Raw genomic sequence first — 27,958 nt, forward strand, 5'->3', positions numbered from 1 at the left:
TATGGTATGTCAACCAAGGCAAATAAGAACGGGCTAAGCGCAGAGCCTTGGTGTAATCTCATAACAACCGGAAAATGCTCCGAGTCACCTCCCACAGTCCTAACATTAGTCTTAGTTCCATCATACATGTCATTGATTGCTCTTATGTAGGCTACCGGCACGCCCTTTGCCTCAAGACATCTCTAAAGCACCTCCCTGGGGACCTTGCCATACGTTTTCTCTAAGTCAATAAACACCATGTGCAGATCCTTCTTCTTATCCTTGTACTGTTCCACCAACCTCCTAATAAGGTGGATAGCTTCCGTAGTGGAGCGACCCGGCATGAACCCAAACTGATTGTCGGATATAGACGTCGTCTTCCTCACCCTCACCTCCACCACCCTATCCCAGACTTTCATGGTATGGCTAAGTAACTTGATACCCCTATAATTGTTATTCCCTTTGTTTCATATTAGATGAGCTAGTTTGACTCGGCACGGAGTTTAACAAAAAAGAATAAGACTTTTAAAACTTGTGGTCTTAAAAGCTTAAGGGGTAAAAGGTTTGTGGGACTATGACATTTGTGTGGCTGTAAGAGCATATCATTAAGGATAAATAGGTAAAATGAAAGAGTTTAAAGTTGAATTATTTCCAAATTTAGAAATGTGTCATTTGTTTTGGAACAGACTAAAAAGGAAAGTACCTCATCTAATATGAAACGGAGGGAGTACAACACTGGATATCACCTTTGTTCTTGTACAACGGTACCACTGTACTCGACCTCCACTCCTCCGGCATCCTTGTCACGCCCCAAACTAGGGGAGGCACGACTGGCACTCGATACTGTATTCGATCGAGTTGGCCACTAAACATACTAGCTAACTAAACTGGAGCCCAACAGATCGAGCAGCACAACATCTGAAATACTAAGCCTGGACTGTTAAAGTCATGACCTGAATAACAATAAGCCATATAAACAAAGGTAGACGAGCCAAAATAATAAAGTACTAATTGGCCGACGAGGCCGCGATTGGAGACATACATGCCTACACACATATATATACATGTCAAGCCTATGGGCTGGATACTGAAAGCTACAAAAAGAAACTCAAAATATTGTGTCCACAATAGCCTCTAAGAGTATCATAAGCAATGTCGGAACAAGGCCCCGACTATACCCAAACTGTACACAAAAGTAACTATCCTATGAAAGCTCCAGGAAGAGGTGGAGCTTACCAACTCACAGCTGAACCCCGAAATCCTAGCGGAGGGGTCGATCAGAGTCCCTACCTGGACTTGTACGCACGAAACAAAAATGCAGTGTCCCCAGGCAACGGGACATCAGTACGAATAAAAATGTATTGGTATGTGTAAGGCAGAAAGTAGAATCATGCATAGCTGATGTAAAAAAATAATAGTGAAACCACCTGACACTGAAACTCTTATAGCCTCCATGACCGACATCCGACCTCATAATAATCAATTATACATGGTATGCTCGTGTAAGCGTATGTCGTGAATACATATATATTGATGCAAATGCATGACATACCCAACCAAATGCTAGCAATGGCGGTCTCTCCCGGTAGTTAACCGGTATCATATTGCCAACCTATGGCCATCTGTACAATATATATAGTTTTTCGAGCAAATAGGCCCCTTACCTCCGATTATAGCTCGAAGTCCATGCATAATATGCCATGTATGATATGAACTTTGAATGCACATAATAGGCCATAACAAGAACTTAGCCTATCTTGGCTCATTGGTACTCTTATTCTTATAATCTCATAATCACCTTCGTATCTCATACAATTGTCTCGTGGAACCTCATATGTTTTCTTTGAATAAATAAGCTTGAAAACTTAACTCGACTTTTAGAAAGATAACTTAATTCTGAATATGTTCAGAAAAACTTTAAGGTGCTTCACTTAGTCCTTGTACCTGATTTCTTGATAATTAGTAAAGGAAAGTATATCAAAAATCAAGTGTTTAAATAGTTTAAACGTAAAATTTATATTTGAGATTTTTGGAAATCGATGTGTCACTTTAGAGATTTTAAAATATACTTTAATAAGGAAGAAGGACTGATCATAAATACTAAATGCCTTTATTTTGTTTAGTCACACAACCCAAAGACGAATAAGAATTCATGTATATAGACATATGGATAAGAAAGCCGACAAAATGACATATATAGATGTTGAATACCCTAATTAACCGAACGAGTGGAATATCAACCTAATAGCATCATGAAAATACTTCAGCTACGATCCCAATGCCTTTCACATAAGGTCTTTCTAGCAATAGAATAGTAAAATATCACATTTGACGTCTTAGGAATTTCCAAGAATTCGTGCAAAAAGGAAGGACAGAGCTTAGCCTTAACATACCTTTCTAACGAACGTCTGAATGCTTGTAGTTCCTTCACGAAAGTTGTTCCTTACCTCCTAAGCTTCACAAACACTATATATATGTAGCTTATACGCACCTATAAACAGTTCATAATTGAGTTTAATTCGGCAGATTTGCCATATGGCCCTAACTTGACGAAACGTTCGTAGAACTTTGTAAAAACGATCATAAAAGATTCCCAAGATGATTACCTTGGAAAATCAAGTATAAAGCCTGAAGAACCAGCAAGAACAACAAATTCCTATCTTCCAAAAATAGCTCCAAACACAGCTAATAGAAGGGGGAAACGATTGCAAAGCATAGAGATTGAGTTTCTAGGCACGGGGACAAACTTTAACGGTAAAAATCGTTAAAAACGTACCTTAATCACTCAAGAACACCATGGAACCCTCTCTTCAACTCCCTCACTGTTTTGGGACGAAAATGAAATGTTTTGGGGTCTTACAAGTCGGATTCGCCGACTTATACCACTTGTTTGACCCGACTCGGTTCGCGACCCGGTTTCAGCCTGGACAGTCCGGGGTAAAACAGTCATAACTTTTTACTCCAATATTCGTTTGATGTGAGGTTTTTTTGGTTGCGAACTAGACTTGTAGACCTTAGATTCGATAGGTTGTGGGTCCCATAACTCATTATATATTGGGAGAAATGATCTGATACATTTGACCCAAAGTTTAGAAAAATTATTAGAGAAATTTACGATAACCTTTGTCGACCTTTATTTCGCAACTTGCTTAACTCCAAAACTTAACATGTGACCCGTGTGCTATTATAATACCTCATAACACACTATTCTTAGCATATTAGACACTCTTAGTTTTATCCCACATGTGCAAGTTAACTTAAACCTTCCGAACGCGCGGGGTGCTACCCGAGCCATTTCTTTAACCAAGAACCTTTGTTTAAGGGATTCCTTTGACCTAAAGCTTTAGTTAGCTCCTTGATATTACCACACATTTTCAGTCTTATTCTCCCAATGTGCTATACCCAATCGTATATACCTAATATAACCACGTCACGTTACGTATATTACGTAAGAGAAGAGAAAAAAACACATGGGGTCTCACAATCCTCTTCGTCCTAAAAATTACATTGAACAACTCAATCAACCACTCCAATCCTGCTCTACCCACACACTTCCAAAACTCAACCGGGATTTCATCTAGCCCGGTCGCTCTACCCCTACTCATCTTACGCAAAGCCCCCACGACCTCCTCCACCTTAATGCGCCTGCAATACCTAAAATCTCAGAGACTCTCTGAATGCCCCAAGTCCCCTAGTGTTATATCTCGGTCCCCCTCCTCGTTCAGAAGACCATAGAAATACGGCTGTCATCTCTGCTTAATCTGGGACTCTCCCATCAATACTCTAACATCCTCGTCTTTGATGCACCTTACTTGGTCCACATCCCGGGCCTTCCTCTCCCTCGCTTTAGCCAGCCGAAACAACTTCTTGTCCCCGTCTTTCTCCCCCAATTCCTCGTATAGGCGGCCAAACGCTGCATTCTTAGCCTCCGTGACCGCCAACTTTGCCTCCTTCCTTGCCACCTTGTACATCTATCTATTCGCTCTCCTCTCCTCCTCGCTTGTGCTCCCTGCCAACTTCGCGTACATTACCTTCTTCGCCTCCACTTTACCTTGGATTACGTCATTCCACCACCAATCACCTTGGTGCCTGCCAGAAAAACCCTTCATACGTTCATCTTATGGAAATATTAGACTTTGAAGGGAGAAATTCAACTACTGAATCCTCCTTTCTTCTAATACTCCATTAATTAACTCTGGGATTCCAGTCCATCTCCTCCAATTCTTCTCACAACACATGTAATGTACTAACATTAGACCTCAAAATTACACGCAATTAGCCTCAAAATGACCTTTCTTCACCATTATATGTACTACTCTATTTCAAACACAGATTTTTTTTAGCAATAAATATCATCCACAATGGGATAAGTCTCCCAAAATGAAAATAAAGGAAAGAACAATGAACCAACATTCATCCTTTAGCAGCAAAAATACATACAACCTCCACCCAACAGATTTCCAGCCTAACTGAAACTACTAACTCTGCTATAAATAAACAGGACTAAACATCAAACAGATAGAGAAGACGATGGTCTGAGAGGTCAGCTAGTTGCTCCAAAGAAATGTTGACATTTTTTGAATATCTCAAGGCATGTTCATCAAAGGTTGTCAATTCACATCAAAACATAGCAGTGACAGTGCTATTGTATAATGTGAACAAAATTTTACAGAAAAGAAAGGAGTACTTGTGCCTTAGAAGCAGAGGCTGGGGAAGCGAAGGGGATACAAGGACAGGACGAAGATCACTCGACGAGAAGGACTCATTTGGGTTCAAAGAAATGACAAGCAGTAGCCCTACCCCTCGGGAGCTGAATTTATCATTATGCCAAAACGGAAGGATATCAGAGAGCAGGTCATCCCAAAAGTTTTAAGTAAACAAAAGAAAAGGAAAACAAAGAAAATGGACCTGGTGTGTAAGGGGCTGGAGGTTGTTTGTCCATGCATGTAGAAACAAGAAGAATCACTCCAGTTTAGAATCTTGTACCATTACGTGGGAAAAAAGGAATTTTCCGACAGCTCCCATATGTGTCTTCAGATTTATTGAAATAATCACTTCTAAGATATATGAGGGTGGCTTTGCACAAGGTATTTCAAAGCAGTCTTTCTCTAAGATTCCTAAAGGTGCAATTCAAGAAAATAAGAGCTGTATTTATCCCCATAAAACATTAAACATTGTCAATCACGAGTAGCTATCACATAGAAACAAAGCAGTAGTGCAACAAGTACTACCTTACCTGTTCCTGCTAAAGAATGGGACTTCAACATCAAGGTCAGCAACATCCCAAGGCAGTTGCTATCCACTCAGATAAGGTTCTTCTAATCCCATTTTCACATAAAGTTGGTACCATTCAGGGAAGATACATGACAAGGTGAAATAAAGGTCAAAATTTGAGCTATTCATTATAAAGAAAGCATTTTGATATTGCCAAGTAACCTGATATGCTGATACAGACAAATACAAATTGTTTTTTACAAAATCCGATACATGATGAACTACATTAGTATCTTCCTTTAAATTCAGTGCAAAACATTGCCGGTAGCATATAGGGGCTTTGTTAACTTGTTCTCACTGGATTTACGGCTCCTAGAACTCCTCAACGGCATCAAATAGAATGGCAACGTACCATTATCAAAGTCATTTGAAGAGCATTTGACACTCTTGTTCCTCTCCAGCACAAATGCACCCCTGCCAAAGTTTGTAGACACAACATTTTCAGCAATTTTCTTCTTACTGCGATTTAGTTCAGTCATATCCAACGAACTCCTAGGCTGATCAAAAGTGCTGCTGCAGGAATTCCTAGCAGGAACGTAAGAGCTGCTGCAGGATTTTCTAGCCCCAATTATGCTGCTGCTGCGCGTAAGCCTCCATTGAGCAGCCTCTTTTACATTATCATAACCCTTGTCCCCTTGCTTCTCACTAATATCAGTGACTGAACTGAAGGTTTCTCCTTCTCCTTTTCGGGTTTCTTGCTTGTTATTGACCTTATGCTTGTTACCAAAGAGATTGAACACCTCTCGCCATCGAGGAGACTTCTTAAACCCCTTATTGGTACCACAACTTTCAGCAACAATTCCGTTCTTGGAAAATGACTCAAACTTGGCCAAATGGTCATTGTTGATAGAATTCAAGTGCCAATCTTTCAACTCCCTCTCAGTAAAAACCAACTTGACATGAGCAGGAGATGAATTCGCCATACACTTGCCTTCATTAATCTCTAAATCCATCGTCTTCTTGCCAAAACTCCTAACAGAACTCGACCTATCAAAACTACTTCCTCCCCGTTGTGATGATGAAGAATCCGAATTGGACTGCCCTGATCCACCTGAAGAACTACTCTCATCTTCCACTATAGCCTGCATTTGCCCATCAAGTGATGATCTATGCTTATCAAACCCATTTCCGGTCCCTCCTAAAAGCACATTTTCAACAACTGATAACATTGGTGTCAACCTAGGAATAGTCCTGGCTACCATATATCCATCCCAAGAAGCTCTAGGCTCATCAATTGAAATCCTCGGCCCTTCCAATTGTCCTGCATCCACTGAAAATCGAGGTTCTATATCACAAGATCTCCTCCCAATAGTACATTCACCAATCTCAGACCCATTATCCTTTAATTTATAACCTATCAACTTGCCATTTCTGCTACTATTAAGCTTCTTTTCCCTCTGTTTTTGCCTCCATTTTTGCAATTTCTTGCTAAAGACTGAAGCTTTTTCCCTAAAATTCCCCGCAATGTCTTTAAGATCCCTTGATTTGTGATTTTTAGTATGAAATTCGAGATCTATGAACTCTTTCATTGTCTTCAGCTCTCCATCTTCAGTATCTTCTTCTATATCAGCTCGAACCCTAAGCTCTTCTCTGTTTATATGCTCAACTATTGACTTACAAACATTATCAGACAAATTCGTTAATCCCAGGTTCTTCGATTCAACATTGAAACTAGCCTGCAACCCACCCGCCACGTCATCAACTCCGAACAAATTTTCAAGGGTGTTCCGGGACGACCTATCGTCGCAAGATCTCCGACGTGGCTCCGAGTAGCTACTAGAACCTTCACACCTGGCAGTAGAAACAGACCTACAACGCCGGAGATCCGGAGAATACAATCCGGGTTCGGGTTCGGGTCCAATATTAGCATCTGGGTTTTCGAGAGAATGCAAGAATGTAGGAATAATAGAAGCTTCTGGGTCAAGACCGGAGAGGCGTTCACGCAAGCATGCGGCGCAGATGCCGGTGACCGGCTCCGATGGGTGGCGGTAACAAGCGGAGAGACGGCGGGTTCGGATACGGGTCCGGTTTTGGGAAGCGGTGCGAGTCATTGGAATGCGAGTGGGACAGCATACGATGAGCTTATTTATGAATAGGAGGAATTGGGTTTTTTCTTCCGACAAGATTTTCAGAGCACAAAGGATCCAAAGAGAAGTAGGCAAAGAACCCTTCATAAACCCTTTATTGTCATTTGATCCCCCACACTTTTACAACTTTATTTTAAAATTATTTCCAAGTACTAATAATAATTAAATAGTGGGGGGTATGTACTATGTAATGCAACAATAGTAATTTTTCATTCAGGTAGCAGTTAACGTTTAGTGTGACATTTTTATTTTTCAAGATTCCGAAAACCTCTAAACCTGTGCATAGATTAGATTCAGATCTTACTTTAATATAATTTGTTTCTATTGGTGTATGGGCCTTAAGTCTTGATTCCAGGTGGCCAAGATATAATACGAGCAACAAAAAGGGAAGAAGGTCAATGTTAATGTATAGGCACTATAGACTAGCAGGAAGACCCTAAGTATGTTGGTGTTGAAATGGTAGAGATTCTTCTATCTTTAATTAAAGGTTTTAAGTTTAAATTTGAAAAACTTTAGATGTGAAATGTTAGAGAAATATATATATTTCAGCCGCTTCAAAAAAATAGCTCACAAACTATTCTTTTGTGTGTATATATATATATATATATATATATATATATATATATATATATATATATATATATATATATATATATATATATTACATTTTTCCTATTAAATGCAACTAGTTTTGACCTGCCAACTAATTTTATAGTTTTCCCAAATATTTATCTTTTTAATGGATTGTAACTAGCACAAAATTGGTATTTGAACTTAGTCTGAAGCTATTTTCTCCTGAACACTATCTTAAAAGGCGTGAAGCGAGGCATTTTATCTGCTACAAGACAAGACATAAGCCTCAAGGTACTAGTCGTAAGCCGCATGATCGTTAATATTTAATATATCATAAATTAATATAAGAAAAAATAAATATTTAGATAAAATAAAACTACATAGAAATTCAAAAAATATAAAAGAAGTAGTATGTATATTTACTTCATCTTAAATCACTAATTTTGATCAGCATTTGACTTAAAAACTAATCGAAACTACTTCAAAAAAAGAAAAACTAATTAAGCTTTGAAAAACATCAATAAAAATTACAAACTAATTTGAAAGAGCAAAATAACTTTGAAATTAAAGAAAGCAAAGAAGGAACCTACAATCAGAAGCATTGAACAAAAGTAAATCACGAAGGATAATGTATTTTTATTTTGTAATTTGTAAAATTGTTTCATTTTTTCTTTAACCCGGTAGAAGATGAAGAGAATAATAAAATTTAGGGCCAAGAATTAAAATCTTTTGACTTTCAAGTTCCTAAACTTTTCAGAATGTAATAACAAGTTGATTTTTGTGCATTTTGTATTAGATGAAAGACCTTTTTAGCAATTTTAAGTCTAAACCCAATGCCTAAGTGTACGCCAAAATAATGAAGCTTACGCCTTGCGATATTTTTGCCCCGAAACTATTCCGATGTGCTTTTTACTTTTTACTATGCCTCCCCCTAGGCTCGCCCCAAAAATGCCTTCTCAATACCATTTGGGAAGAATCTCTATCATGTTTGTATCTCACAAATAATTTCTTTATTATCTTTAATTTTGTATATATTTTAAAGAGTTCAATAAATAAATAGAATAAATAATATTGAGATTTCAAACTCGAACTCATTAATATACTATATTAAAAATACGAAGATCTTAGTGAAATATCGTTCATTTTTTTTACCCTTTAAAAATATATTATACATTAGACAAAATCGTAATTTGATTATTTTCCTAATATTTAGAACTTAAAAATCAACTAAATTTTGGTCACTAATTTTTTTTCTTATTTGAACTATGTAGAAGCTCCTAATATTGAGAAATTAAAAATCAAATAGATATTACCTAGATAACTCCTTTACTTATTTGGATTGTGTAAAGTGATTATATAAATTATTTCTTATTTGAACAATGTATTTCACGAATAGCACGAGACTACTTTTACTTCTCAATTTGACAACTAAAAAGGTTTAAAAGACAAAATTAACGGTCCTTCATCAATACTAGAAATGCTTCAAGGTTAGAAAGAAAAAAATCGAAAATTTAATTTAAAAAAAAAAAGTCGAAATCTTATGGGAAGTACCTAGTGAGAAATAATACACCAACAAATTATATTATTGATGTTCCTTAACTGTAATACAAATACCCCTATTTATAACAATACACAATACCTACACTACTCCTATTCCATGTGGGACATAGGCTTATTTACATAACAACTAACTAACTAACACTCCTCTTCAAGCCCGTGCATATAAATTATATTTAAGGAGCTTGTTACATATATAACTAATACTAGAACCAGTGAGTGACTTGGTGAAAATATCTGCAAATTGATCATTCGACTTCACAAACTTTATAGCAATATCTTCTAAGAGTATCTTTTCTCTGACGAAGTGACAGTCAATCTCAATATGTTAATTAGTTCTCTCATGGAACAACGCATTTGATGCAATATGAAGGGCACTTTGATTATCACACATAAGTTCCTTCTGGGTGATTTCACCAAATTTCAACTCATTGAGCAATTGTTTGATCCAAACTAGCTCACATGTTTCCATAGCCATTACTCGATATTCTGCTTCTGCACTATACCGAGCAACTACATTCTGTTTCTTGCTCTTCCAAGATACCAAATTGCCTCATACTAAAATATAATATCCAGAAGTAAAACGTCTATCAGAAGGTGATCCTGCCCAATCAGCATCTGAATATCCAATGATTTGCTCATGGTATTGATCCTCAAATAATAATCCTTTGCCTGGAGCAAACTTTATATAAGAATGCGGACAATTACATCCTAATGAATATCACAGGGAGAATCCATAAACTAACTTACAGCACTCATAGGAAAGAAAATATCAGGTTCAGTCACTGTGAGATAATTTAATTTACCAACCAGCCACATATTCTCTCTGCAACCCTATTTTATTGAGAGGTATAAGGACAAGATGTCTCATTATAATTCCTTAAGAAGTCATAAACTGCTAAAACTGAGAGGATAAATATTCTAAGGCATTACTACTGCGAAAAGTGCGAATAGAAACACCAAATTGATTTTTGATTTCAGCACAAAAATTTTGGAATATAGAAAACAACTCAGAACGACCTTTCATTAAGAAAGGCCAAGTACATCTTGAATAATCATCAATGAAACTAACAAAATAACGAAATTTCAAGGTTGAACTGACTCTACTAGGACCACATATATCATAATGAACTAAAGAGAAAATAGACTCTGCATGACTCTCAACACTATACGGAAAGGAGGCTCGGGTATATTTTATAGACTGACATGACTCACAATCTAATGTAGATAAATTAGACAAACTAGGAACCATCTTCTGAAGCTTGGATAAACTCGAATGTCCTAAATGTCTATGAATTATGTCTAGAGGATCTGTAACTAGACATGTTGTGGAGGGACTGAATGAGTTAATATAGTAAAAGCCTTCTGACTCAAGCCTTGTGCCAATCGTATGTCCCGTGCTATGGTCATGCATAATAAAAGAATCATCAATAAAATATATATCACAATGGAGGGCACGAGTCAAACAACTAACAAATGCAAGACTAAAAGGACAGTTAATGACATAAAGAACTGAATCTGGAGTGACAGAAGATAAGGGAATTAGCTTGTCCAACTCCTTTTGCTTTAATTTGAAACACATTGGCTAAAGTAACAGTGGAAAGAGACTGTGAATACACAATATTTAATAAAAGTGATTTATTACCAGGGATATAATCAGAAACGCCTGAGTCCATGACCCATGGTCCAATAGTACTAGACTGAAAAACACAAGCAAAAGAATTACTAGTAACAACATATCAGTCTGAGCAACAAAGGCTACTTTTGGAGATGACTGCTTACTTGCTCGGTACTGAAGAAACTCATTATGTTTCCCTTCGGATAAAAAAGCTCATGCTTACCTGGATTCTCGGTCTAAGCAACATAAGTATTTTTGGGTGGTCGGCCATGTAAAGAATAACACACTTCACGAGTGTGTCCAAGTTTATGACTATAAGAATACTTGGGTCTAGATCTTCCAAAATGACATTCTCCTCGTCTATTCTCCATAGTATGAGATGCCCAATTTTTCATTGTCTGGGATGCGAGAACAGAGGAGTCAAGTGTCTGTGATGAGATCACTGGGTGACTTGGTGCTGTATTCAGGCAAAGTAATCGAGAGAATAATTCATTAAATGTAAGGACAGTCAGACTAGCCAAAATCTGGTCACGTACTGAATCAAGGACATTAGGAAGTTCGGCGAGTGTAAGAACTAGAAATATCTTCTGTCGTTGCTCTTGTTGCTTTTCAATACTAGCAGAAACTAGCATCAGCTTCTCAAACTCTTTCATGACTGCCTGTACTTGTCCCAAGTAAGTAGACATATCCAATTTATGTTTCTTCAAATTTGTCATCCACGATATCACATCATAGAAACGAGATATGTCATTAGTGTATAAAGTACGAGCCTTTTACCAAACTAAATGGCATGCCTGGAATGGATGAAACAAAGGCATCAACTTGGAATCAATAGATCGCCACAAGATACTACATAATTGAGCATCGATCTTTTCCCATTCTTTTTTGGCCTTTCCATCTCACTCACTAGCCTGTTTGGTTAAGTGATCTCGAACACCTTGACCTTTATACCACAACTCCACAGACGAAATCCAAGATAAATAATTTGAACTCTCAAGTAAAGGTTCAGAAGTAATCATCAAGACTGAATTTCCAACTCCACTATTTTTGGAACCAAAAGCATCAAGTCCGAGAGACATAGTTGGATTGAAGAGAGGGCTAGCAAAATATCACCAAATAACATAAGAGCAAGCCGAAATCTGAATCTGTTGCAGGGAAAATCAGAACTAGACGCCGGAATCTAGAATTTTTTTTTGCTATGAAAAATAAAAAAAAAGTCATCGAATTTTGGTGAAACTTGGATGGGTAGGCTCGGAAAAGCCTCGCGAACAAGCTGTCTCAAAGAAAAAACTCAAAATCTCGTCGAAAAAAGGCCACACGCGCCGACGCATAAAGACTAACTCGTCGGAATTTCTTACTTCTGATCCACGCGTGAGGGCGCGTGGCGCGTGAGGGGTCGGTTGCCAGAGATCTTTTATGATCTTTGGTCGCGGAAGGGTTAGGACTCTATGGTGGTAGTTTTCGCATAACATCAACAGATACTGGTCTAACACAAATCAATCCTAGAAAGTCGTCGGAATTTGACGCACGACAATTGTCCAACTTATTTTTGGATGTGTCTCACTCACGCTCTAATATCATGTAAGAAGTAATACACCAAAAAATTATACTATTAATGTTCATTAACTATAATACAAGTACCCCTATTTATAACAATACACAATATCTATACTACTCATATTACATATAGGACTATGCTTATTTACATAACAACTAAATAACTAACATATCTTATTTCATATTATCTTGTGGAATGTGCTTATACTTTATCTTCTGCTGAATTAATTCTTTAAAAAAGAAAGTCAAAGTTTAATAAAATCGTAACAAATTTTACCTAATATTTAGAAATTTAATGTCAACTAATAATAGAACTTATTAAATTTGTAAGTCAATCTAAAGTTCTTCTCTTGAGTTTCTCGGCTGGTATGGTATCCCAATTTTCAAGTGATTGGCTATGTACACAATATTATTAGAGTAAATATCAGAGTCTACTTAAAATAAAATAAAAAAAATAGAGTTTTTGATCTTTTGTTTAGGTGTTTCAACTCTTTGAACAATTCCCCCTCTCTAAAAATTATCCAAAATAAACATAAGGGTACTAGCTGTGAAAAAAATAAAGTTAATTTTTTGGAATAATATAGAATTCTCTAGAATGTCCTAGTTTAGTATACTTGATATTTATCTAGTGGACATATCTAGATGTTCTAGAATGTTGTAGGAAGATAAGACATATCTAGATATTCTAGAGTGTTGTTAGAAGATAAGGTTGCTAGAATTTTCTTTGTACATTATCTAGAATCATATCTAGAATCATCCATAGGCTAGTATAAATAGGGGGTATCTTGTTCATTTATAAGTAAGCCAAAATCAAGAAAGCCTTCTTTCCTAAATAAGTTCTCCTATCTAAAATCTCTCTTCTTTTTTCAAGCTTCCTCTTCTTTAGTTGAATCCTCCAATCTTGGTTAACGATCTTGGGCCAGCAGAAGGTCTCCGAATAATACTCTTCTTCTGCTATTCTTTACATGGTATCAGAGCCATAAGTCGGCTACTGGATTTCAAGGTCGGGTTAGTGGTTGATTCAACTGGTTTCTCTAAATGGATTTGGGTGGTCATGCTAATGGACTGGGGATTGAGTTATTGAACCAGTCCAACTACAAGGTATGGAAGACTTGTATGGAGTCATACCTTGTTGGTGAGGATTTGTGGGAAGTTGTCAATGGGAGTAACACAAGTCCTCCTACTGACGCATCGGAAAATAGCAATGCACGTAAGAAGTGGAAGCAGATTAATGCTAAGGCGGAGTTTATCCTAAAGAGGTCCATCTCTCATAATTTATTTGATCATATTATAAGGTGTAAATCAGCTCACGAAATATGGAGGACCTTCGATCGGCTATTCAACAAGAAGGATGAAGCTCGGCTACAGATTTTGGAGAATGAGTTAGCTAACACCACTCAAGGTAATCTCTCGATCGTTGAGTATTTTTTGAAGGTTAAAAATCTATGTTCTGAAATTTCTCTATTGAATCCGGACGAGGCTATCTCTGAAGCACGAATAAGAAGAATTATTATTCGTGGCTTAAAGCCATAATATATTCCCTTTGTTACATCGATTCAAGGATGGGTTCAACAACCATCTTTGGAAGAATTTGAGAATTTGCTATCGTCAAGAGCTATTAGCCAAACAGATGGCTGGTGTATCCATCAAAGAAGGGGAAGGAAATGCTCTTGTCGCCGATAAGAGGAACTTTAAAGGGAAATCAAGAGATAGCATGCACTTTCAATCCTCAAGTAGTTCGAGCTCGCTAGGAAAGAAGGGGGAGTCTTCCAGCAACGGTAAAAAGCCTTTAAGATGTTACCGTTGTGCAAAGTCGGGCACATAAAAAGATATTGTCGAGCCAAAGAGAGCAATATAGCTCAAATCGAGGAAGTTGCTGAAGAAGAAGAAAAAGAAGAAGACTGGGGAAAGTGCTTCATAGCGGAGACTCGAGCAATAAATGTCATGGCTTCCATAAATTTTGAAAGAGACTGGATCGTGGATTCAGGATGCGGGCACCATCTCACTGGAGATCAATCCAAATTCTCCACCTTTCGCGAATACAACGGACATGAGGTCATTGTTACAGCAGATAATACAATCCATAATGTGGAGAAGGAAGGCACTGTTGTGATCAACGAGAAGCAAAAAAACACTATCACCCTCAACAGTGTCTTTCACGTTCCAGGTATGAAGAAAAATCTATTTTCAGTTGCAAATGCTGTAGATACTGGAAACTATTTGCTATTTGGCCCACGTGATGTGAAGTTCCTCCGAAATATCAAGGTACTCAAGGCAGATATCGTTCATTTAGGTAAGAGAGTTAACGATTTATATGTCTTATCTGCCTCTAATTCATATATTGAGAAGATGAGTAGCAATGATAATACACATATTTGGCATGCTAGACTTGGACATCTAAGCATGGATAAATTAAAAGTCATGGTAAAGTTGAATCTAGTAAAAGGTTTGCCTAACTTAAGAAATTTTTATGGAGGAGAGGTTTGTGAAGGATGTCAATATGGAAAGGCACATCGTCTTCCATTTGACAGATCCTTGTCAAGGTGCAATGCCCCACTAGAACTTATTCACAGTAACTTAATGGGGCCAACGAGAACTCTTTCATTTTCAGGCTACTCCTATATGCTAATTTTCATTGATGATTTTACTAGATTTACTTGGATTTATTTTGTGAAGCACAAGTCAGAAGTTTTCAGTAAGTTTGTGGAGTTCAAAGAAACTGTTGAAGGTGAACTCGATTCCAGAATAAGGCGGCTACGAACTGATAATGGCGGTGAGTTTACATTAGATGAGTTTCTTTCCTTTTGTCGTCAGCATGGCATTAAAAGAGAGCTGACATGCGCTGATACGCCACAACAAAATGGAGTGGCGGAAAGGAAGATCCGACACTTAACTGAGACATGTAAGAGTTGGCTTCATGACAAGAATCTACCTAGAGCCTTGTGGGCTGAAGGTATGAAATGTGCAGCGTACGTGATTAACAGAATGCCGCTTTCTCCAAATAATATGAAGTCTCCCTATGAATTAATGTTTGGAGAAAAGCCTAGCGTGAAACACCTCAGGGTTTTTGGCTCTATTTGTTATGTTCACATACCGAATTCTCAAAGGAGCAAGTTAGATGCCAAGGCAAGGAAATGCATCTTTGTCGGATATGATGAAAGGAAAAAGGGATGGAAGTGCATGGATCCTAAAACTCATGTCTTTGTTGTCTCAAGGGATGTCATATTCGACGAAATGTCTTTGTATTATGGAGCTGCATTGAATGGAGCGAGTTCAAAAACTTTAAATAATGGAGATTCAAGCTTGTCCATTGCAGGTGCTTCTCTAGATAATACAACTGCTGAGGAGTTAAGAGAAAGGGGGAGTCCTGTACCTTAACAACATGAAACTCAACAAGAAGATGATTCAAGTGGTTCGGGAAGGCCAAAAAGAACTATTATCAAGCCAGTCCGCTTTAGAGATGAAAATTTTGTCAGTACGTATTCCTGTTTCTTTGCAGGACCAATTGATGATGAAGAACCTTCCTCATTCGAAGAAGCTAAAGGAGTCAAAGAATGGGAGCTTGCTATGGATGATGAAATGGAGGCTCTGATAAAAAATCAAACTTGGAGCCTTGTACCAAAGCCGAAGGATGTACAACCCGTTTCTTGTAAATGGGTTTATAAAATCAAAAGAAGAGCCGATGGCAACATAGATAGATATAAAGCAAGGCTAGTTGCTCGGGGATTTTCTCAAAAGTATGGTGAAAATTATGAAGAAACCTTCAGTCCGGTGGCTAAGATGATCTCTGTCCGAGTTGTTCTAGCCTTGGCAGCCTCGCATAATTGGAAGTTATGGCAACTTGATATGAAGAATGCTTTCTTATATGGAGAGCTTGACAAAGATATTTATATGGAGCAACCACCCGGGTATGTCTCTAACTTACATCCTAATCATGTATGCAAACTTAAGAAGGCCATTTATGGCCTCAAGCAAGCTCCACGAGCATGGTATGGAAAAATTGCTCAGTATCTACATTTCTGTGGCTATAATGCATCACAATCAGATCCTAGCTTATTTGTTAAAAAACAAGGAGACTTGCATATGGTTGTTCTTTTGTACGTGGATGATATGATAATAACAGGAAACAATGAAGATGAAGTTGCTAGGCTTCAAGATGAGCTTTCCATAAGATTTGACATCAAGAAGTTGGGAGAACTACACCATTTTCTTGGCTTAGAGGTGACAAACATGAACAAAGGGATCTTTGTCACTCAAGAAGGATATGCCAAGAAACTTGTTGACAGGTTTGGATTGAAGCAAAGCAAAACATGTTCTACTCCTCTTGAGATAAGCACAAGGTTAAGGTGGGACGAAGGCTCACTTATTGCAGATTCCAAGCCTTTTCGAGCTCTTGTTGGAAGTCTCCTGTATTTGACTATTACAAGGCCGGACATTGCGTTCTCGGTGGGATATGTCAGCAGATTTATGCAAAGGCCAAGAAAGCCTCACTTAGAAGCTGCAAAGAGGATTCTAAAGTATATCAACTCAACATCAGACATGGGCTTGTTCTTCCAAAAGAAGAATAATTTGGTGTTGGCTGGTTATACGGATGCTGATTTTGGTGGTGATTTGGATGACCGAAGATCAACATCGGGCTATATTTTCCTCTGTGGTAGAACAAGTGTTTCTTGGTGTAGCAAAAAGCAAGACTCAGTTTCTTTGTCAACCACGGAGGCAGAGTATAAAGCAGCTGCTCTCACTACTCAAGAATGTGTATGGCTACAAAGACTTGCTGAAGACTTGCATCTACCTATATCAAAGTCAACTGTGATCTATGGAGATAATCAAAGTGCCATCAAGCTTGCAAACAATCCAGTATTCCATGCAAGAACTAAACACATTGAGGTAGAACATCACTTTGTTCGGGAAAAGGTTCTTGATGGAACTATCAATACTTTGGAAGTGAGAAGTCAGGAGAATATCGCTGATATCTTCACCAAGTCACTTACTAAAGCTTCGTTCGAGTTCTTCCGTGACAAGCTTGGAGTAGTTTCCAAAAAATCACTTTAATGGGGAGTGTGAAAAAAATAAAGTTAATTTTTTGGAATAATATAGAATTCTCTAGAATGTCCTAGTTTAGTATACTTGATATTTATCTAGTGGACATATCTAGATGTTCTAGAATGTTGTAGGAAGATAAGACATATCTAGATATTCTAGAGTGTTGTTAGAAGATAAGGTTGCTAGAATTTTCTTTGTACATTATCTAGAATCATATCTAGAATCATCCATAGGCTAGTATAAATAGGGGGTATCTTGTTCATTTATAAGTAAGCCAAAATCAAGAAAGTCTTCTTTCCTAAATAAGTTCTCCTATCTAAAATCTCTCTTCTTTTTTCAAGCTTCCTCTTCTTTAGTTGAATCCTCCAATCTTGGTTAACGATCTTGGGCCAGCAGAAGGTCTCCGAATAATACTCTTCTTCTGCTATTCTTTACACTAGCCTCCAAACATCATTCACTATCTCTTTGTTTTTATCCTTCAGATTTTAATAATGGGATTACTACAAAAATATCTATGCAGACAAATTGGAACTAGGTGATCTATCCTATTCTTGATCAACTTTTGCTGGCATAGTGCAATAATCTACAGCAATTACTCTTCATGACTAATGCGTTATTTTAGTCAAAAGTAGCTTTATTTTGCTTATTAAATATCTATAAAAAATACTTAACAAAAATCAAGCTAATGTATCTTTTTAACAATATTTTATTCTTTGACACAAAATACATGTGCAACGCGCATAACATAAGACTAGGAATATTTAAATATCAAATCCGCATATGAAATTCCGTGTGAACACAATAAATGAATGTTTGAACACATATATGAGGGTAGTTGCCGAATGACGGTTACAAAATATCACCTAAAGTGTCAAGTGTCAACCCTGTGAATCTATATATCTAGATATAAAGGTGGGAATGAAAGAGCTGAGGTGGCATCTCTCTTTGGCCAATAATAATATTTTTTTAATTTCTGATTTTTGGCTTCTCACCTTATTTTTAATAAGAAATTCAACATATTCATGAGTTTATAATAGAATTTAATGTGTAATTATAACTGTAAAATAAATACCCATAAAGATTTGTGAAAGCAATAAAGAAGTGCAGTAAACTAGGATGGTCAGACTTTCAACAATTCTGTCTCTTTTTTTCCCCTTCTTCTATTCAATTACCTTTCTTTTAAATCTCTTACATAACGTTTCAATTCTAAAATTAATTCTTACCATTTAGAGTTAATTTTCAGTTACAATTCTATATACGCATGCAACAGTTATAACTGTAGAATTTAAAAGGTGTCTTCACCACTAAATTCTAAACACCTATATAAATAGAATACCATATGCATTCACCATCTCACTATTCCACAAATTAAATCCAAATCCTGTGAAGTGTGCATTAGCAAAAATGAGTGAGATATAAGGATGAGTGAAGTGAAGGAACCAAGGCATTAACAATCCAAGGCCATTTGTAATTTCAAAGAATCATCAAAACTCTTACTAGCTTGACCTCCGCTTGAATCATCACCATACCATAATAGAGATTGTTTACTCCAAGGTTGATGAATTATCATGATAGCTTGAAGCGGATTGAAAATACTATACGAATCACTCTTTCTTCACTCTTCAAGTCACCAAAAAGAGGAATCAGAAGGCTTTTGGTGAGGGGTTTAAAATATCATATCATAAGGAGAAGCAAAAAAGAAGAAAAGAAGCTAGGGTTAGAAGTTCAGATCAGAAACTATGGCCAATTTGATATATATTTGCAACATAGAGTCTGGTGTGAATGTAATTTTTGTCTTGCTATTTCTTCTTCTTTTTTTTTCCGTTGAAGCACAACTCAAATTTATAGAAGATAATGATGAGAGTATTTTAAGGAAAAACTGATTATTGGAAAGTTTGCATAAAATTAGGAAGAGATTAAGGGGTGGAAAAGAAAACTGAAAATAAAACAATTGGAAATGGAAAGAGAAACAGAAAAGTTACAAGAAAAAGAAAGGAAAGGAAATATTCGGCCGAATCAAAGCTTAATTTCAAAATAATATTTCATTTACTTTGTTTCATATATATGGTAGGTTTTAATTACTTTATTTATCCTTTCTCTTTTACTACTTCATGCTTTGTTTAAAAAAATTATAAAAATTACTAATAACTATCTAAGAAAATTTAAATGTACAAATAAAATATTATTCCCTTCATTTTAATTTATGTGAACTTTTTCGAGTATGAGGGACAAACTAACTAATTTCCCATGTGAATTTGGACATAGAATTTTAAAAAATTTAAAAATAACTTTACATATATTAGAAACTAAATTACTATAAATCAAAATAGTGAGTAACTCAAGATATTTAAGAAGTATTTTTTAAAAATGTGCTCAAAAATAACTTTATTAAATTTTCAAAAAGTAATAGTTTCACATAAAATGGAACAGAGGAAGTAAACATTAAAATATATAAGATCTATCTATATATGCAAACACATTTATAGAAGTGAAAGTACTCTCTATTTTAAGTAGGAATATGACAAATATCTCTTCTGTAATATAACAAAAAACATTTCAAAAGGATTATCACTATAGTCTAATTAAAAAATTTGGATGCAAAAAATAAATTTTAAAACCACGCGAAGCGCGGCCAAATGCACTAGCTAGAGCTATAATATTGATCCTTCTATGATATAGAAAGCGAATTCCTCCATCAGCAAAATGTCATAAGAAAGGCAACAGTTACAAATATTACTCTTTTAACTTGAAACAAGGGGTTTAATTAATTAACCCGTTTTGACAAGAAAAGGGTTTTAATATATAAATGACTTTAAATAAAATTACTTGCTGTATTATGTAACACAAAATAACCTATATTAGCACAAACTTGAAAGATAAACATTGATTCAAATGTTTAACACGAATTTCTTTTGATTCAAATTTGAAATTTGTAAATTTCACAAAACATGGGTGAATTTCTTCTCATTTGTTCAAGTCTTAATGGATAGCTTTACTGATACCTATTGCTGGTAAGAGGTATCTCGTGGAATTAGTGCAGGTGTGTTCAAGCTGGACCGGAGAATACAATTATTAAAAAATTGCATAATATCTTTTATTATAAATAATTGTTAGGGTTTTCCCTAATTTTCTTTTCATGTTTGGAATTACGTATTACTTGAAGGAAGGATAAAACATTTAGCATAATTAATTTTATATTTTTCTAAAATATATATATATAAATCTCTTCCATAGTTGAGATGTTCTTTTCTTGGAGGAAAATGTCGTGGACCTCTATAAATGATGATCCCTCCTTCATAGAAAGACAACACAATAACGAGAAGAGGTAGAGGACGACCTAAGAAGTATTGGGGAGATGTGATCAGGCAGGATATGACGAAGCTTCAGATTTCCCAAGACATGACACTTGATAGGAAATTGTGGAGGTCGAGTATTAGGGTTGTAGGTTAGGAGGTAGTTGACTATTACCTTACTTAATACTTTTGTGAGACTAGTCTGGTAGGATTTTTATCTAAGATAGCTAGTGACAATGTTGTCTCTTACTATTTTTCAGTGCAGGACCTATTTAATAGCTATTGCTTTTGCTTTGCATCTTTCGTCTAGATTCATGTTGTTCCTATTTTTCCTATGATTTATCTGGTGATACTAATATTGTCTATCTTTTATTATAAATAATTGTTAGGGTTTTCCCTAATTTTCTTTTCATGTTTGGAATTACGTATTACTTGAAGGAAGGATAAAACATTTAGCATAATTAATTTTATATTTTTCTAAAATATATATATATAAATCTCTTCCATAGTTGAGATGTTCTTTTCTTGGAGGAAAATGTCGTGGACCTCTATAAATGATGATCCCTCCTTCATAGAAAGACAACACAATAACATACACAATGTACTCCTTAAGAGATTCATGTTTAAGGAGAGATTTTATACTCTTGGTAAAAGAAAAATTCTCCTTTATATTAGTAGACTGATGTAGATCAATTGACCAAATCATATTAGATATAATATGTCTATTGGTATAATTTTCTTTGTCGTCTGATTTATCGTCATTAAGATTTGCTTTGTTAGCTTTCGCATGACGCCTTATTATTTTGATCCCAACAAATAATATTAGAGCCAATAGTTGAATCGAGGTTGAAAGCAAGTTCAAGTCGAGTTTCGCTCAAGCTACGGCCAATTTGACGATAATGAAGATGTTCAAAAAATATGTTCAAAGTACTACTGAGAATTTTTTTTTTAACATACTTTTAACGCATGGCTCTAACTTTTAACCCTGTGTACTTTGATGTAGTGCTCCATTTTAATCCTATGCATTTTTAATGCAGGACTCAAATATTTTTAACATGTGCTCACTTTTAATGTATAAAGCTAAATTTTCAATCAATACTTACGTTTAATCATGGCAAACAACAGTGATGAAAATTATGTGAAAAAGGCGGATCAAGTTATCAAGAAAATTCAAGCAAAGAAAAGAATTGTTAAGATTTGCTCTAATTTTCTTTTTATATTTCGATTTACATGTTACTTGAGGGAAGGGTAAAATTTTTACCATAACTAATTTTACTTTTCTTAAAAAGAAAATACAAATCTCTTCCGTAGTTGACATATTTCTTTCTTAGAAGGTTGTGGACTTCTTTAAAGAGGATTCCTCCTTCACACAAAGACAACATAATATCATCTATAATATAGTCCTTAAGAGTCATGTTTAGGGAATAATTTATGTAGGTCAATTGACCAATTCTTTTTAAATATAATATGTTTTTTTTAGTATAATTTCCTTTGTCGTCTGATTTAATAACACCAAAGTTTGAATCGTTATCTTCCACATGACGCTGTGTTATTTTGACCCCAATAATAATGCGGTCTTTAAGCAACATCATTTCAGACGTCTTGTCTATTCCGAATGATAATATCTAATGGTAGTATTTTAAAAAAATACGCCAAACCCGGCAAAAAAATAGAGGTGAAAAAACAATATACAGTTTATATAATCCTCTAATTTTCAAACGATAGTAAAATTAAGAGTACATAAGTCTAACTCTAATTTTTCTCATGGGTTCAAGCGTTAAAATTTTTATTATTTGAAAAATTATATATTTAAAACTATGTAAAAATATTGCTTGAAAAAGAATAGTTTAAACAAATGTCACTTTTGGACCAAGAGAGTAATATATTTGATGTCTTCTTCAAAAATATAACCTACCTTATACTTTCTTTAATGTGTTTTAAGAGGTTTAAACTAGAATTTGATTAATTTACTTAATTTTTATCTGAATACGCACATAAAATCTTAAACTTCTGAAATAAAATTGATATATTTAAAACCTATATAAAAAATAGCACAATAAGTCACGATAATTAATATTTTTAAATTTTTTGAAAGTATTCTCTTACATTGCGATCATCAAACCAACTAGCAAAAGAAGACCACAATTTTGAAAAGGAATATTTGCCGAGAGTTTTTTAAAATGTTCCTAATTTTGTTGAACTAACTTTTGCACAGGACAAGGCTTGTTTGGAAGGAACTCAATCACGCCAAGACACTGCTTGGCAAAATTACGGTGGCAATATGGATCAATTATCCTCGTCTGTAATTAGTTGTCATGATGATAATTCCAATAGGATGACCATGACAACTGTAAATATTAGTAGCAACTTACGACTTTGTAATAGAACAATGATTTGTGATAGGGAGCCAGTTAGGCCCCAACCCTCTGTACGCATTACTAAATGCTAATATATATGACAAAAAAAAAAAAAATAGATTCGCCAAAATAATGGAGTATATATTTACTTGTTCATCCGTTTACTTCACGTTAAAGCCGCTAGCCCAAGAGAGACAGGTTTTCGTCCAATCTCCCTATAGTCATCACTGGTTACCCAAATTTCTCTTCTTAATCAACTTTTCACATTCATTTCTGCATTTTTATAGGAATATACTTGTTATCAATTCGTTGCAGACATAATTAGCCAAAAACCCAAGAACAATCAGGCTTATAAAATTGAGGGAAACGCCAAGATTCTACGACCAGACCGAGAAGACGAAGCAAATGAACAAAGCGAAAGCTTATCTTGAACTAACCCAGGGAGAATCGGACCGGGTTTCATCTCTTGCATTTCATCCTCACCGGGTCGGCACGGACTGTAGCTTCTATGAGTATTATGCGCTCAGAGGCATCCGAGTTGACCGAGTTGAACCGGGTCAAGTTCTTTGCACCTTCAAAGTTCCTCCTCGCCTCACTGTATGACATTCCCCAATTTGCCCTTTTTTTCCTCAGTCTGTGTTATGTGCTTCTCATTTTCAAAGTTTAAATTTTAATTAGTCTGTGTTGTTTGCTTCTCATTTTCAAATGGAATTCGACTTCTTGACTTTTGTGATAATTGTTTAGATATAATGGTGACAAACATTGTAGCACATACGAAAATGGTAAGAGTATCATGTAGATTGAGCACAAGCTGATTCAGACACGTATCATATAAATTGTGACGGAGTACGCGTTTCATTATCTGTTTGTGATGCAACTGTATGCAGATGAAGGGTTTTGAAAGTAAATGGACTTTTTCCTTCTTTTTAACTGCATTGTTGCTTGGAAATTGAATTTTTTTTTTAATGTAAATTTGTAGGATAGAGAAGGGAAACTAGCATCAGGCGCCATCGCGAATCTAGTTGACGAAGTCGGGGGTGCTGTAGTCTTTGTGGAGGGTCTCCCAAGGAATGTATCTGTGGACATGTCAATTTCATTTCTTTCAAGTGCGAAGGCCGATGTAAGCCCCCTCATTCTTCCTATCGTTCAAGGATTTCGTTATTGGTTCATGAATTTTGTGAAGGAAGAAATTAAATGCTTAAGAGGAAGATAGACTGGTTCTGCTTTCATCATGCGCAAGTCATGCGAATATAGTGCGGAATAACAAAAATCGGTCAGCTATATACTTGTTATGGTTGCTAATAAACTAGCTGATCAGGGTCCTCTCTTTCAACTTCAGGAAACTAGCGCAAATATAAGATAATAATACTTCATTTAAACAACCTACGACTCTTCGAACGTTCCCAGTTCATTCCCTAACCTTCATTCCTGAAGGTTGAAACTACTAATAGTTCTTGAGTTGGGTCTTTTTGCTTGTTTTTTTTTTGTATTCGGTATTCAAAACCTAAAGTGATTTGACATGTTTAATGTTCTCTAAAGGGAAAAACACTTCATACCTGGAGTTTCTCATTCTCAACATTTAAACTTGAGAGCTCTAATTAAGGATGGGAAGAATCCGATCCATTTCACGACACAATCAACTATTTAGCAATCAGGTACGGTATAGATTCCAAGGGAACGGTCACATCTTCTAATCCGCATCCTAATTTGGTGCCATAAAACTTAGATACTTTAAGCTTTGTTTGGGTAGTTAAGTAAGAACAAGTATGAATTTGGATAAATAGAGGGAATGGAGGCATTGTGAGTTAGTAGAAGTGATGATAACAATTTGACTGCACTATAAGCACACGAAAGAGTGGATGTGAGATGCGTGGTGGTATCGGTATATTGGTATGAGGAATGTTCTGGGATGGTTTCTGCAAGGGAATATAGGGGATAGAACCACCCCCTTTCCACTACACTTAGGGTTAAGCGATTGGCAACGGCTCATGACGTAGGCTCTAAGTATTCAAGTTGTTGCTTCTAGATAATGCCTGAATGGAGTAATAGACCATTTTTATGTGACCCTTCCGTAGCTAATGCTTTTCAGCATTGCCCGTATATGGATTTTATTTGCTTATATGCCTAGTTTTGCTGCATATGGGAAAGAGTAGGAATATTCTCTCTATATTAACTTTATGTTTTGTATTTCAAGCATCAAAACAGGTTCATTTTTACTGTTGGATTGCAGAAGAGCACAGTGCAGCAAGCTCCCTCCACCTCCCCTTTTTCTTTTTAAAACTGTTTTCCTGTGTTAGTAAATGCTGCACTCAACTTTGGGGAGTGGAGTTTATATTTAAAGAAACAGGGTAATCTTAAATCATACTTAGTTACTTGCCTCTCCAGTATGAGTCTCCAATCAGTTTAGTAGGTAGTAGTGGCGGACCCAGGATTTTATACAATCGGGTTCAATAAGAAATCATGGTAGTCGATTGTATAAGTACAACGGTAAATGGAAGCTGTGCACTGCTCTTTTTTGTTAATCAGATCACTTCAAAATGAAGTAATTTTTTTTAAAAGGTAGGGCAAATTTTGGGGGAAAAAAAACAAAGAAAATTTTGCCCTTAAATTTTTAAAATTAACAAATTTGATTTCAGAAAATTTAAAAATTTAACCAAAAAGTATTTAACCTACTTAACTATCGTACTATAACTCTAAGAAATTTAACTACAAAATTGTTACTAAAAACAGACACGAAAAAAAAAGGTTATAAACTAAACTAATTTATACAAATTGTTAAAAAAGAAGAAGATATTTTACAACCAGACTAAAGTTTTTGAGTATAACACAAATTAATAATTTCAATATAAACTAAATTAAAAGATCACAAGTAATTTCGATGAAGCACCAGGAAAAAAAAATCACTTTTTAGAAAGAATTACATTTTTTTGAAGTAAAATGGAGGAGTTTAATAAGAATAGTTTTTATTGAATTTAAATAAAGATAAGAAATCATAAAGAGAAAGTAAGAAAACAAAGACAAATCGGAAACAACAAGGCTTAACATGGCGAAGATTTGAACTGGCGACCCTGGCCTTAGTTTGAAATTTGAACCCGCTTGCCCCTGCTCCACGACCTCTGTTAGTGTCAAACGAGTTCATGTATTATATTATTTATCAGTTTCATAATTTTCTGATACAATTGCAAAGTAAAAATAATTAATTTTTCCAATGAAGAGGGTTCAACTTCATACAAGGTGGGTCCGCCCCGGGTAGGTAGTGAGGCACTTCACTTATTGCTGCTTATCCACCCAATTTGATTTGATTTTTTTCAGTCCTTTGTGATTATAAGCCAACACCATGAATTAAGCTACTAGACTTCCGATATGTTGTTTTACGTTTCATATATTAGCCCTATCTCTTCGTCAGAGCAGCCTAGTAAGTTACGCTTTGAACCAACTCAATGGGGTTTATCCTGCCTTTGATCACTACCATCTTTCGTTTGGAAATTCATTTCTGCTTTTCGTCTTTCTTAATGTGCATTGAACCTCTACTAATGGATTTCAGACTTTGTTATGTGTTTCTTTGGGTGGGATTTATGCAGGATGAATTGGAGATCATTGGTCGAGTCTTAGGTCGGAAAGGAGGTTATTCTGGAACAAATGTACTTGTGAAAAATAAAGCTACTGGGGAGCTCATTGCCGAGGGGCGGCATTCACTATTTGGTAAACATGCTAGTAAAATGTGATGAAGTATTTTTCTGGACCAAGATGCCTCTTTGAAGAGGCGGTTCAGTTTCTACTACCTGGTCCATATGTTTTCTTCTTAGATCAGTAAGTGGTAGTACATAGTTTTTTTTGTTGCTGCGATAACATGTATTGAGCAGCATTATGCCTGTGAGGAATAAGTGCGATGTAAATATTTGCTTGTTAGTGGAGATGGATACAAGATTTTCATTTGGTGCCGAGTAGCCATTGCATTTGTACTCACACACAGTTCCTAAATTGTTGGTTGGTGCATTAAAAGACAAAAAGTTTGTGATTGAGGCATAATACACACACAGAGTTCGTAAATTGTTGGTGCACTGGCATCCGCAGTCCGCTGCCATGAGATACACCATTGCTGCTTGGTTTGCATGTTTTTAGCTTTAACTTGGCCAAATTGGTCCAGCTTCTTATACGACAACTTGTTCATAGCTATATGCAAAACCTATACAACAGATATAAGTAACTGGAAAACCATTATCGTTTAACCTGTCACAAAAACTGATGAATGTTTACTACTACCAGCAGATAAAAATCAGTTAATTGAAATGGATGACTCGAGAAAAATATTGCATACCATAGAATCAAGGTCAATACGCCATATGTTATCATATAATCCTATGTACTTACTTCAGCAGATTACTGATAACATAATAAATACAAACCATATAGTTATTCTACCAGTTATGCAAGCTGAAAGAGCAAGTCCGAGGAAATGCTTGCTTAGTTACTATCACTGGGTCTTTGCACCCAACAAATACTGTAGGATTTTTTTTTCTAACCTTAAAATGAGAAAGACATTCCTTGTCCTTATTAAGTGGTAAATGTGTTTGTATAAACATTCGTATTTGACATTCATGTTTTGTTATGAGCAAGCGA

At 35.9% G+C, this 27,958-nt stretch overlaps 2 protein-coding genes across 2 annotated transcripts; one reads left to right on the top strand and one right to left on the bottom strand.

The window, feature by feature from the left end:
* Nucleotides 1-5,387: 5,387 nt before the first annotated feature.
* Nucleotides 5,388-7,439, bottom strand: LOC107771232 (protein OCTOPUS-like). The gene has a single exon (XM_016590576.2). The coding sequence runs from the start codon at nt 7,425-7,427 to the stop codon at nt 5,499-5,501; it is 1,929 nt and encodes a 642-aa protein (XP_016446062.2). The 5' UTR covers nt 7,428-7,439; the 3' UTR covers nt 5,388-5,498.
* Nucleotides 7,440-23,437: 15,998 nt separating this feature from the next.
* LOC107771231 (uncharacterized) lies at nt 23,438-27,348 on the top strand. The gene is made up of 4 exons (XM_016590575.2): nt 23,438-23,536; nt 23,654-23,935; nt 24,318-24,458; nt 26,920-27,348. Exons 2-4 carry the CDS (start codon nt 23,744-23,746, stop codon nt 27,061-27,063), a joined length of 477 nt encoding a protein of 158 aa, XP_016446061.1. The 5' UTR covers nt 23,438-23,536; nt 23,654-23,743; the 3' UTR covers nt 27,064-27,348.
* The last annotated feature ends 610 nt before the right edge of the window (nt 27,349-27,958 follow it).

The sequence above is a fragment of the Nicotiana tabacum genome, chromosome 8, assembly GCF_000715075.1.
Source record: "Nicotiana tabacum cultivar K326 chromosome 8, ASM71507v2, whole genome shotgun sequence".
NCBI lineage: Eukaryota > Viridiplantae > Streptophyta > Magnoliopsida > Solanales > Solanaceae > Nicotiana > Nicotiana tabacum.

Excerpts from the sequence above, each read along its gene's own strand:
- LOC107771231 (XM_016590575.2), top strand. The coding sequence starts at position 23,744 with ATGAACAAAGCGAAAGCTTATCTTGAACTAACCCAGGGAGAATCGGAC. Across the intron at positions 23,936-24,317 it reads AAGTTCCTCCTCGCCTCACT|GATAGAGAAGGGAAACTAGC; the intron begins GTATGACATTCC and ends GTAAATTTGTAG. Across the intron at positions 24,459-26,919 it reads TTTCAAGTGCGAAGGCCGAT|GATGAATTGGAGATCATTGG; the intron begins GTAAGCCCCCTC and ends GGATTTATGCAG.
- LOC107771232 (XM_016590576.2), bottom strand. The coding sequence starts at position 7,427 with ATGAAGGGTTCTTTGCCTACTTCTCTTTGGATCCTTTGTGCTCTGAAA.